We start from the raw sequence: 13,684 nt of genomic DNA, 5'->3' as shown, positions 1-13,684 counted from the left end.
CAGGGGATTCTGGGTAACAGACCCTGGTGAGAGCCAAACATGTCACCCCATCCTAGATTCCCCTGGGTGTCTAGTTTAAAAAATTATCTATAGGTTTGCTAGGTTTCCCTAGGTTGCCGGCAGAGCTAGAGTTCAAAATCTACAGCTAGGCACTTTGCAAAAAACGGCTGTTTTCACTGTAAAAGTGTGGTTTGTCCACGTTGCGTTTTGAGCTGTTTCGGTCACTGGGCCTACCCAAACAAGTGAGGTACCATTTATCTCTGAATACTTTGGGGAATGTGGGGTGGGTGGAATTGTGTGCATCCCTGCAGATTCCAGAATTTTTCACTTCAGAACTGTGAGGAAAATGTTTTTTGACTACGTTTGAGGTTTGCAAGGGATTCTGGGTAACATAACCTGGTGAGAGCCAGACAAGTCACCCTATACTGGATACCCCTGGTGTCTACTTTTAGAAAAATGCATAGGTTTGCTAGGTTTCCCTCTGTGCTGGCAGATATAGGGTTCAAAATTTAAAGCTCGGCACTTTGCAAAAAAAGGGTCAGTTTTCACTGTAAAAATGTGGTGTGTCTAGGCCTACCCACACAAGTGAGGTGCCATTTTTATAGGAAAACTTTGGGGAATGCAGGGTGGGTGGAATTTTGTGGTTCCATGCAGATTCCAGAACTTTCCACCACAGAAATGTGAGGAAAATGTGTTTTTTTGGACAAAGTTTGAGGTTTGCAAGGGATTCTGGTTAACAGAACCTGGTGAGAGGCAGACCAGTCACCCCATCCTGGAATCCACTGGGTGTCTAGTTTTCAAAAATGTATAGGTTTGCTAGGTTACCCATAGGTGCCGGCAAAGCTAAGGTTCAAAATCTACTGCTAGGCACTTTGCAATAAAAGGGCCACTTTTCACAGTAAAAATGTGGTGTGTCCATGTTGCGTTGTGGGCCGGTGTGTTACCGCTACAACGCATCTTTTACAACGCGTTCCGTTACAACGCGATTTTTACATCGCAAATACCATTACAATGCATGCCATTACAACGCATGGCATTACATAGCAGATGCTATTACAACGCATGGCATTACATCGTAAGTATTGGTAAGTATTTAATTTTTTTTTTATTTTATTTAATATTTTATAATTGATTTAATTATTATTAATTATTTAAAAATATTTATTTCGTTTTTAAATATTATAAATTAAATATATTAATTTAAGTATTTTTTAAAATAAGTATGAGTATAGGAGTATATGTTTTGGGGTACTGATGTATATGTTTTGGGGTGTTTGGGTATTTTTAGGTTTTAGGGCAGTGTTTGGGTTTTGGGGTACAGGGGTGTTTTTAGGTTTTAGGGCAGTGTTTGGGTTTTGGGGTACAGGGGTGTTTTTAGGTTTTAGGGCAGTGTTTTGGGTTTTGGGGTACAGGGGTGTTTTTAGGTTTTAGGGCAGGATTTGGGTTTTGGGGTACAGGGGTGTTTTTAGGTTTTAGGGCAGGGTTTGGGTTTTGGGGTACAGGGGTGTTTTTAGGTTTTAGGGCTGGGTTTGGGTTTTGGGGTATAGGGGTGTTTTTAGGTTTTAGGGCAGGGTTTGGGTTTTGGGGTACAGGGGTGTTTTTAGGTTTTAGGGCAGGGTTTGGGTTTTGGGGTACAGGGGTGTTTTTAGGTTTTAGGGCAGTGTTTGGGTTTTGGGGTACAGGGGTGTTTTTAGGTTTTAGGGCAGGGTTTGGGTTTTGGGGTACAGGGGTGTTTTTAGGTTTTAGGGCAGGGTTTGGGTTTTGGGGTACAGGGGTGTTTTTAGGTTTTAGGGCAGGGTTTGGGTTTTGGGGTACAGGGGTGTTTTTAGGTTTTAGGGCAGTGTTTGGGTTTTGGGGTACAGGGGTGTTTTTAGGTTTTAGGGCAGGGTTTGGGTTTTGGGGTACAGGGGTGTTTTTAGGTTTTAGGGCAGGGTTTGGGTTTTGGGGTACAGGGGTGTTTTTTTGGCATGGATACCTTATGTGGTAACAATGTTACAGGGGCCTAAGCACAAACTACCACAAATAGCCAAAAAAAAGGCTTAGCTCAGACCTTGCAGCGAAGGGGTTAAAACGCCATTGGATGCAGTTTTTTGAAAGTCTTCACTAGAAGGGTGTGAAGTTATGCGGAAATTTGAAAGCAATGGTACATGCCAACAAAAAGAAAGCATACATATAGAGCAAAAAAGAAAAAAAAATTAGATCCCCCACATCGCTTCTTCTTTTTTAAATAAACCTACGTTTTGAAAGTTTCAACTTACCCATTAAAATTTAAAGTTTTGCAAGTTTTTGTTTGTGAATTAAATACAGTATTTAATAATTAATGTATTTGTTCATGTAGACTTGTTTCTGTATTTGTGTATTGTTTTGAGAGCAAAATGGAAGATGTTGTTTTGTTGGGGGTTCTGTTTTTAACTAACTGGTTCATGGTGGTAGACAGAAGGCAAAATGCAGGTGTTATTATACATCTCTAACCCTGCAGATCCAAAGCAGATGTCAGCGGCGAGTGTTTCAGTAGTTCCTAGAAGATTTTGTACTCTTAATGTGATAGATATACTTTTGTAGGTGAACAGTGTCGCTCAAAATGTAAAAATAAATGATGCAGTATTCGATCATATATTCTCAAATTATGTTCATGCAGTCTGCATCACTCAGCTCTTTCAGTGTATGATTTGTCGCTTTTTCTATAAACTGAATATTGTTTCCTTTTCACCAGAGTATTGTTGGTCAGGCTACAGCCAATCACGACCGTGAACAGCTATGGTTTGCCAACGAAAACCTTATTGTAATGTTGCAAGCTAGCATTCGGGGTTACCTCATCCGAAAAGCCTACAACGAAAGGAAGGCATACCTCCAAAAACAGGAGCCCTCTGCTATCAAACTACAGGTAGGAACATGTTTAGCCATAACTTGAGGTATGCATGGTGTTGTAATGTTCCGGTCACTTTCTGTCAAGGCGTAACAGGAATTTCCTGTTTCTTCTGCACATAAAATGTGTAAGGCTGTATATCATTGACTGTAGGAAACATAACTTTAAAATGAATCTATTGAGGACAAAAAAGCAGCAGCAAGCTATAGACACTGATATAAGCCCACTGCTGTCAACCTTCCAGGTCCTAACACATAACACACTAAGACTCCCTCTCCCTGCCCCCTCACAGTCTATGTGGATTGCACAGGGGAGTGGCATAGGCAGACACTGTGGACAAGCATACACAGCGAACCGTCGCCCTCAGTGCCACTGGAGCCTCAGCATGAGGGAGAGGGGAATTCTTCTCAGTGCCTGTCTCCCTCGACTTTGCCAAATGAAGAAAACAGTTTGGCAGAGCCCCTGGATAATCAGAGGTTGACTGCTTGCTTGTGTTACAGCTCCTGTCATGTGTGCACTCTAGCAGCTGTTGAGTGCAAACACACAAGAGTTGTGAAAGGAGCTCAAGCTTCAAAGGTGCGAGAGGTTACAGACCTCCTGCGTCTCCCAGGAGGCTGCTTTTTTTTTAATTAGGAAATTCAGCCTTCCTGGGACGGAATGTTCTAATAGCTTTATACTGTTGTGCACTATAAGACCATTAATGGCCTGCTCCCTTGTTATAGGCCCTCACCTCTAGCTATGGGCTAAAATAATCAAGCTGACCAGTATAGCCCACTACGGTGGACTATATTTCTATAATATTAGAAAGGAACTGTCATGTTAGAAAAAAAAAGTATAGTTATGAAAAATGTATGTATGAAAAATTAATGATTGTGCCTAAAAATAATCTTTTATGTAAGTAAATTTAATAAGGTAAGGAAACTCAAAATATCAAAAAGAAGTGTAACATCTTTAAAGTTCTCATTAATGTTGAAGTTACATCACTTCTTTTACTATGTTCTGAGTGTCCCTCCATTTTCGAGCTCATAGTCAGTGTATGGTATAGAAACTACATGTGTGTTGCAATTAAGGTCAGAGTCAAGGTAAGATAAAGATGTAGAAGTTTTATTAAATCAGCCCCACACCTTAAGGCAGTGCGTAGGTCAGTTAGTCAGAATCATTATGGCAGTTGGGGGCAAGGGAACGGAACCAGGACAGTGCGGAATGTTGGGGAACCAATCAGGGGGGCAGGGAACAATGGATGCTCTCGCGCAGGAGAGCTGGTAGGCACCACTTGCCTAGGGTTGCAGGGGGAAACCAGAACTAGGTTACAACACATCTTCCTCTCTTGAGGGTTTTGACAGGTAGGCACAACGTGTGGCAAAGAGAACTTTGGAGATAAGTGAACTAGTAAACATTAGTCACAAACCAGGTCTAAATACATTTGGAGTTGTGGGTGGACACCCTGGTGTTCCCTTGGAAACACGGGCATGAGGAATACTCTGCAAAGAGAAAACTTTGGTGATACATATATCTGTCAACATTAGTCAAAACAAGGCCTTGATAACATTTGGGATTGCGGACGGCTCTCCCTGATGTTCCTTTGGTAACAAGGGCATGAGGAACACTCTCTGTGTCAGAATGGGATTCCATGTGGGTTCTGTCAAACCTACCGCTGAAGCAGTGACCGCCAAACTAGGCTTCAGAGGCAGAGTGGGAGTCCCCATACAGCTCCGATAGGTGATCGGAGTGCGTGGAGTGACCCCCAGAAGCTGGTCTGAGTGATTGACAGTCAGCTGAGTCAGTGGCAGGTGGGAGAAAGTGTGAATCGTGTTTCTGAAAGTGGGACAGCGTCCAACTTGGTTCTATCACCATCAACTCACATCTCTTTGCATGGAAGTTTCAGGGTGGGAACATTGTAGGTGTTTGAGTGTGTCATTTCCTCATCGTCTGACACTACATCGTTTAACTTGCCAATGTTCCGTGCAGGCCCACACACAGTTCAGTTAAATCCCCAACGTGAATGGTGAACTTCCGTGAGGGCTCGCTGAGTCTTTTGGTCCACAGGTCTTATGCTGTCCCGCAAGTCCAGTATGCGTCTAGTCAATTCCTATGTTTGCCACATGGTGTGGGCATAGTGCTGGTTTGAGTGCCTTCCTGTTCCTTTTCTCTGATTCCTCATCGTTCACTCCACCTTGGCAATCCCTTTTGGTATTGTGCTCCTGTCTGCTATTACTTGTACTGACTTCTCCATCCAGGTGAGTGACCACGGCTTTAGAATCCTTCTTCTTGGGATATTTCCAGGACCATAATGTTCTGCGTCTACGCCTACGCTTACTCATACAACGGGTGTCCCTCACGTTGTCACCCTCGGTGATAGGTCTGACGTCAATTCTCTTGTTGTACTCGATACCAGTGTCACTTGTACTTTCTTTTCCAACAACTCTCACTCCTTCAATACATGCATCCACAAAGACCTGTCCTTCCAATTTCATCAAGTGAGTTCCACTAGAGAATGTGGTTGTGTCCTCTGTGTCTCTTAACTCACATTCTCTCCAGCGTTCCACCAACCTTTTGTTTTTCCTTAACTGAGCTTTGGGGTGAGGACATAGTACGTGTTTGTGAGCCTCTTTACCTTCATTCCCTGGCTCTACATTATATAACCAGTCATAGTACTCTCCTAGCATGTTACGCCTAGACTCCACCAGACACTGACCATAATCTTCTTCCTGGTCACTGTCATCAGCATCATTCTTTCTTGTGATGGGTTTTGACTTAATCAGTGCAGTAGAGTGCCACACTTCCTCATCTTTGTGGCAGGTAGATTTACAAAGGTCCTCCACTAGCACCGTGGACTGAGAAACCATACATGTTCCTTCATAGGCCGGTTCACTTTTATCTACCAGAACTCCTTCACTAATATTGTCCTCAACATCATAACTCATGGATGCATTTTGTCTTATTTTGAATTTGTCAATGGCTGCTTCATTTTTCCATTCTTTACTCGTTGCAGCCTTTGTCCATCCACTTTTGGTCGTGGACAATGGCTTTCTCTCACTCAACATCTTGGAGCTTGTACTGAGTTTGTTGTTGTTTTGAGCCAGCCCATTCAAAGGTTCAGTACGGTTGGGATCTATCATTATTTTACATTTCTTCTGTTCTTCCCACCCCAGTACCGAGGGTCCTTCTTCTGAAATATAAACTATACTCCATGTACTTCTCTTCATATAGCTCAACTTTGCTTCTCTACAACCTATTAAGTTAATGTTTTCTCCTGTGTATGTCTTAGGGGATGTGTCAGCTTCATCTAATTCATTCCCTTGTGTCATAGTCAATTTACTCTTCCAAATATCTTTGTTTATCACTGTACAACTTGAACCTGAATCAGCGATGATGTCGATTCCAACTCCACATATGTCAATTGTACTTTCAGGTTTGGTTTCACTTATGTCCAATTCATTTTTACAATCACCATTTTACCAGTGAATTTTGTCTTTTTGTGCGTTGACAAACAGTTTTTGTTTGTAATGTACACTTAAATCGACCATCACCTCCTCAAATACATTTCTGTTTGCTCCCTTCTTGACTTCTTTCTCTGGTGGGGGTAAGATGCACATTATGTTTTTATCCATATTGCTGCTGCAAACAAATTCCACTTATATAATTTCCCTTTATGTGTTAACCGTACCGTAGTTTCTTCCAAGCTCATTAGTTCTAACTTCAGAATTTTACTTAGAAGAGGGTGTTCAGACTTTTTTTTCACAAACTGGGTATACCTTTTTCTAACGTTTCCATATATCAGCCCATTTAGTGTATAAGGTAATTTTTTTTCCTAGCACTTTTCTTGAAGTGTAGTTCATAAATTCCACCCAGGGGTACTGTTCTTATTCACTCATTTGTTATCCCACTCGATTTCATTGTTTCTCGAAATCATCGTGTGCATAAGCAGTTACGGCCTTCGACAGCAAGGTGGCGCTGCTGCGTGAAGTGCGTCGTTCTCACCTTCGCGCCAAAGTGCTGAGGAAAACTCTACGATCGCCGAGCGTCGCCAGGGTCTGCCAGCCACAACCTCCCTCAAGGTCCCGAATGTGCTGCTTCAAGGTAAGCTAATCACTCCATAGAATATACAGAAAAGGGCCAGAAGGACAGCTGACACTCGCCGATGCCGATTCACTTCTAACATTTAAATGAGCCTCTTCGCCTCGCGCTGAGGAGAGTCGCCCTTCTTCTTTCGGATTGTTAAACAATCAAGGGTTTGCGCCGCTCTAAATGCACCTCACTTTCACTCAGGACACAGCTTATTTGTCATGCGCTGCACTTATCTTCAACAACGTGAGGAATTTGACACGCTAAATCCTTTCAATGCCTATGTACTTTTAGCAGGTGATTCTTTGTTTTCCTCAGAGCGTTAACTCGTTTGGCCTTGGGTTTGCGCAGAATGTGAGGAGGTTCTACTTCACACGCTATCCTCGTCGCCACTGTTGCAATTAAGGTCAGAGTCAAGGTAAGATAAAGAAGTAGAAGTATTATTAAATCAGCCCCACACCTTAAGGCAGTGCGTAGGTCAGTTAGTCAGAATCATTATGGCAGTTGGGGGCAAGGGAACGGAACCAGGACAGTGCGGAATGTTGGGGAACCAATCAGGGGGGCAGGGAACAATGGATGCTCTCGCGCAGGAGAGCTGGTAGGCACCACTTGCCTAGGGTTGCAGGGGGAAACCAGAACTAGGTTACAACAATGTGTCTTTTTTTTTTTTTGGACGAATTAGAACATTGGAATGTTGGAATGTTGGGAGCTCCATTGAAAACAAAGGAGTGCTCTGGGCTTCTAATGTCTGATAGAAGCCCGTAGCCCCAACATTCTAATGTTTGTTCATTGCTGTTGCTGTGAGCAAAAGGCCTCATGGGGCCTGAGGGGATTTCAGTCCCCTCTGGCTCCACGAGGCCCTTATTTTACAAAATAGAACATTCTTCCCTCTAGGGAATGCCCTTTAAAATGTTCAAATATCCTTAAAGCCCTCCATAGCGGGCTCTAACGGCCATTAAAGGCCTGCTCCCTTTTTTAAAGTCCCTCATCTTCGGCACTGTACACGTTATGTTATGTTATGTTACACCATTCTTTTAGAGCGCACGGCTACCCCAAGGGGTGTCCCGGCGCTTTGACAAAGAGGCCTGAAAACCAAAGAAGCACAAAGGCAGCAAATCGCTACGATCCCAGAGTTTAAACAGAAAAAAGCATAGCACCCACTATGGTGGCTCTAAGGCTATATGAAGGCTATATTAAGTAATAGCTCACCAAGTAACGTTAAGTATGATTTGCGTGCTTTGGTGGTGTGAAAATTCAAAAGTAAAACAGGGGTATTTAAAATAAAATACCACTCCACTATTTTCTCAATTGTAAACGGTATTATAGTTGGAAAATTCTAATATTGGGCAAGCAGTACTTTGCCTTTCCCTTTACCTCCTAAATACAGACTACCAAGCTATTTCTCGTGTGTGGCTGTTGAGTATGTTGATCATACCTACGAATTTGTGCGTCTAACCACTCCTTTAATAAGTTTGTTCCGCTGTCGGTTAGAGAATCTCCTTGTCTTGACAGGGGTCTCCAAACCGGTCCTGTAGGGCCAGATCCATGGCAGATTTTTAAAATAACTACATGTATCTAAATGAGGATATGCACAAAATCTGGCATGGATCCGGCCATCCAGGACCGGTTTGGAGACCTTAATGTTTTACAGTTTTTCACCTTAAAACGTGTATTAGTGCACCAACAGCAGGTAAGTCTGCTTTGATGGTCTCAAAGCATTTGTGATTACTCCACCTCGAATGTGTCAGGTTGAGATGTGGGCTCTGGCATCTTTAAACTGATGTGCTGAAGATGGGTGTGCGAAGGTTTGGAGATTCCGGTCTGCAAACTTACAGCTAGATTCATCAACGAAAAATGGGCTCGCAAAGGGTCAGATTCTGATAATCTGGCCCTTTGCGAGCGCAATTTTTGCATTTGGGATTCATCATCCCAAATGCAAAAATAGCTAATTGCGAAATCGCTAAATTGCGAGGAATTGCATTTAAGGAATCTCAATTTGAGATTCCTTAAATGCAATTCATTAACCATTTTTAAATTACGAATTCGCAATTTTTTACCGCTATTTACCGTGAAGTCAGACTTCGTGGTAAATAGCGAAAACTTGGAAAAATACACATTAGTGCTTTTTTCTAAGTGGTATGTTACACACACACACGTCCTTTGGACATGCGTGTGCGCAACATGAGTCTACATATCATTTTTTTTGTATGTTCTTATATAGCGCTTGAATCACCGGGGGGCATCTCGGCGCTTGCCTTGGGAACCCGTCCTGGCTTTTCCCTGTGAGATAGCCCCTAACGGGCATCCCCAAGGTGAAAGCCAGGCATCCCGCCGCGGGAGTGGCCATTGTGCAGATTAAGCAAGCTTAATGCCCAGAGTTGCAGTGTGTGAACCCATGATTTGGTCAGGCACCGAAGCGAGAATTATCGAGTCCGTTAACATTTGAGCTCAAGACCCTGCCGCGTCGGGAATTGAACCCTGGTCCCGGGTCTGACCTCTGCTTCAGGGTCTGCCTGCTCTAACCAGTGAGCCACACTTCTCCACGTTTCGGGGGTGCTACAGGGTATCCTTTGGACACCCCTGGCACCCTTGAAATCTCATCCTTATTTGCGATTAGCAAATTGCTAATCGCAAATAAGGAATAACTCCCCATTCATTCCTATGGGTCCTTATTTGCGATTAGCAATTTGCTAATCGCAAATAAGGAGGCTGTAGGAATCGCAATTTATTTTGCGATTTCTACATGAATCCTGATTTGCAAGTCCTTAATAGCGATTCCTTAATAATCGCTATTAAGGACTCGCAAATCGGGACATTGATGAATCTGGCTGTATGTGGTTTAAAAAAACATGTTTTGCAAGAGAGAAAAAACGTAATTATGTTTAGCGGAAACAGTCACCATAAAAATTCAGTTTTAGTTCTTTCGTCACAGAAGTTTTGAAGAAAGTATTTTCTGCAAAAACTTTATACCAAAACGTTTACCCTCAGTAGAAGTTCATAAACGAAGCAATCCATGCACATTTTTGTCAAGTGTGAAACAATGTTGCCTGCTTTCATTTCTGACACTGCTTCTGGACTCCCATACTTAGCTGATCCATCCTTGTTGTGTATTTCATGTTAATATTTCCTCAAGGTGGGAGCAGAGAGTTCAACCAGGTGATTACCGGTTTCACTGCTGATTACAGCATCACCTGCTCCTTTCATTCCATGTTAAGAAGCGTGTGTACCTTTTCAGTTAGTTGCAAAATACACAGCGAATATGTGATTCACACCTCCAATAAGCCAACCAATGACCTTTTTCAAGGCTGCATGAGGAAATAATTCAACATCTCTGCTGCTGAAACATACATTCCACCAAAATACCCAAAACGCACTTATTTCATTACTCAGGAGAACTATGGTGATATCATGGAAACAGTCCCTTCCCTGACACTTAGCCCTCAAGGGAATGTTTTCAAAACTATTTGTGGACATTCGTGATCTATGCCTGAATCTTTTGGCTTCCTCATACAACTAAAATAAAAGGACTCTTTTTGTTGGTTTGATTAAGCCCTTCTAATGTATAAATGCCAAACTAAAAACATATTTTAATCTTAATGAAACTTGCCACCACATGCATATTCTCACTGCCTCTCATCCATTCATTCCCCTTAGCTCCTTCCGTGCTCATGACGGCTCTCGGCCCTCTTGAGTCACGGTAGGCGTGTGCTCATAACGGCCGGGGCCTGTCTGAACGTTGCCGCTCCGCCCATTTGCGGTTAATTCCCCGCCTGTGCGGGAGAATTAATCGATGGGCGGATTTCGGATGGCTCCCGGCCGTCATGAGCACACGCCCACCGTGATTTATGACTGCCGGGAGCAGTCATGAGTATGGGAGCGCCACGCCCAACCCTGCCCCTCTCGCACCGCAGCGGACTTTGCCCCACGACGAAGGGGTCAAACTTCATACCTTTGTGTTGAATTTAGGTTTGGTTCGTTTATTAAGTTACTTAAACCCACAACTGAACTACTCTGTCACTGTATGCTATACCACCCTACTCTATTCCACTCCACTTCACTCTACGCCACTCCACTCTACTAATCACCACTCTACTGTACGCCATACTACTCTATGCCACTCACCACAAAGGGGCATATTATGAGTACGGCGGTCCTGGGACCGCTGTACTCCTGGGAGCAGTCTGACCACCGCCACCCCTGTTGGACCCGCCGCTTTATTTGAGTATGGAGATACAATTGCCACTGGACCACCGGCACGATCCAGGAACCCGCGGCGGTGCGGATTGAAGGCTAAATTTGAAGAGGGCCGATGTCGACCCCACCGAACAAATTACAACCTGCCTTTCCTCTTAGCATTTCATGACGGTGAGTGCTCAATGAAATGCTTGGTGGAAAGGTAGGGAAAGGGGCCTTCAACAGGACCCCTGGGCAAATCTGCCCTTGGGGTGGATGCAGGGGGCACAAGAAGTGCCCCCTTTAAGTCCATGCTCCTGCATCCTCTGTGTGGCATGCACACCATGGTGTATACATGCCAGCGGTCCCACAGCGGCAGCATGACTACTGGCTGTAATCCTCAGCCAAAGCATGCCACTGCTGGGGGACTGCCGGCCCACCGCCTGCCCTGGATTGAACTCGGAATTTCACTTAACTAAATATTAGATTCAAAATTCAGTTAATAGTGTTGTAGCTTGTTTTTATTTTGTTCTACCTTAAAAATAACTAATTAATATATCAAATACATTTTCATTAGTATTTAACATAAAAATATTATAACTATTTTTCAAAGTTTATTAAGCTGTTTTAAATGTTCCGATTGTTTATTATTGGGCAATCTCTTTCTCTGTAGCCGAGAACTCTGCCTACATGTAAATGGTTGGTACCCAGGTCCTTTGACTTTTTCTGGGTCACCCCATGTATATTAATGGTTTACATGTAAATGGTTAGTAGAAGTAACTTTACATAGTAACTTAAATTTGAATTAAGCATTTAATTAAGTTAAATATATTAAATTGCTTTAAAATTACTTTTGAAAGTTTTTTTAAAAAAATCTTCTGAAAGTAAATTGTTTGTATTTACATATTTAGTATGACACTTGTGAAAAAGTAATGTGTAGATTGAATTTAAATTAATAGAATTGTTTTTTAATTCGTAATATATGTATTTTTACATTGAGAAGTTATTAAAATAGATTGTCAGGTAATGTTATATTTATATTCACTTACTACAAAATATGTAAAAAAACACATCAAATGAATTCCATTAATATTTGACATAAAAATAATTGTACTATTTTTCAAAGTTTATTTACTTAATACTAAATATGTAAAAATAAAAAAATAAATACATTTTCATTCACAATTAACATTAAAAACGTATCCACAATTTTTGAAAGTTTGCAAACATTTTTTTACAATTTCCCCATATTTTATCGTTGGGCAATTATTGCCTCTGTGGCAGAGAACTATGCTTACATGTGAAAAGTTGGTAATAGTATATTTACATATTAGCTTAGATTTGAATTAAGCATTTAATTAATTTAAATATATTAGATTACATTAACAATTGTTTTTAAAAATTCTTCTGATCGTAAAATGTTTGTATTTACATATTTAGTATTAAATATCTCAAAAAGTACTTATGTATAGAATTAATTTATATTAAAATTGTTTTTAATTTGTTACATATTTTTCAATTTAGAAGGTATTAAAATATTTTCTCAGAAAATGTTTTACTAATATTTATTTTAAAACATTAAATTACATTTAAATTTATTTTTAAAAAGTCAACATGTATTTATTTCACCATTATTTAGCATGGGTTTCTATTTTAAATCTCGCATTCTTTACCCTTTCTACAGAAAGTGTGGCTCTGGTCGTCCTGTCACTTCAAAAGATTTAAATAATTCTCTTTTAAATGAGTGGTATTTGGCCACTGTTATTCTCCTGCTAGTTTGTACCATCTTAGAAAAAGTGGCATACATCAGATCTTAACACCTTGGCTGCTAGGTGTTTTCCCCTCCTGTGCTGGGAAGCTGTGAACTCTATTGTTCATGACGAGCTCAGCTCGTCATCAGCACAGCTCAACCGTGCCTCATGACGAGCTGAGCTCGTCATGAGCATCGAAGGGGTTAAACAGGATATTTTTGGCGATATGTCTATTCCCTCATAATGTAATTATTAACATGCTAATGATTTCAGAGGGGACACCTGTTTTCTATTATTTAATGGGAGACATTTTATGCAGTGTCAGCAAAAGGCATTCACTAACTGATTTATTCTGTCGGCAAAAGGCTTTCACTAACTGATAAAATGTACGTAATTTAATGAACAAGTATATGAGGGCTGGCACTTGTAAATGATAAATTATAAAAATAATGTAGGTGTTATATCGAAGTATTGATGACTTGTTTATGCCATCCCTAGGCCTCCTGGAAAGGTTACAAGCAAAGGAAGGTCTACACTGAGAGACAGAAGACTCTCCAAGGAAACATAGTCGGCATCATTAAGGTACACGTTTCTGTGGAGTGATTGGATGTTTTCAATGTTCTTGTTGTTGGTTATCATTCTACAGAACTGTAACTCCTGTAACTCCTGCTGCTCACTTCTGGTTACCTGTAGGCTGTGAAGTTTGTGACACGAGAACTAGAGACTGACTTAAAATCGAAGTAGCTCTGTCCGTCCGGTGGAGTCTACAAAGTAAACCCCAGGTAACTGATAGAGACTTCTACCCGCAGATTCCTTAACTTGTGAATTC

At 41.5% G+C, this 13,684-nt stretch overlaps 1 protein-coding gene across 2 annotated transcripts in view; it reads left to right on the top strand.

The window, feature by feature from the left end:
* The window catches only part of IQGAP2 (IQ motif containing GTPase activating protein 2), a 1,114,959-nt gene that overhangs the window by 870,548 nt on the left and 230,727 nt on the right, over nucleotides 1-13,684 (top strand). For both annotated transcript variants that reach the window (XM_086960756.1, XM_086960757.1), the window contains 2 exons: nucleotides 2,714-2,884; nucleotides 13,354-13,437. In XM_086960756.1, coding sequence (XP_086816882.1) covers nucleotides 2,714-2,884; nucleotides 13,354-13,437 — 255 coding nt within the window. The remainder of the gene's footprint in view (nucleotides 1-2,713; nucleotides 2,885-13,353; nucleotides 13,438-13,684) is intronic.

Source organism: Lissotriton vulgaris, chromosome 3_1 (assembly GCF_964263255.1).
Source record: "Lissotriton vulgaris chromosome 3_1, aLisVul1.2, whole genome shotgun sequence".
Lineage (NCBI taxonomy): Eukaryota > Metazoa > Chordata > Amphibia > Caudata > Salamandridae > Lissotriton > Lissotriton vulgaris.
Note: the sequence above shows the minus strand (reverse complement) of the source record. Positions and strands in the feature narration are given on the sequence as shown.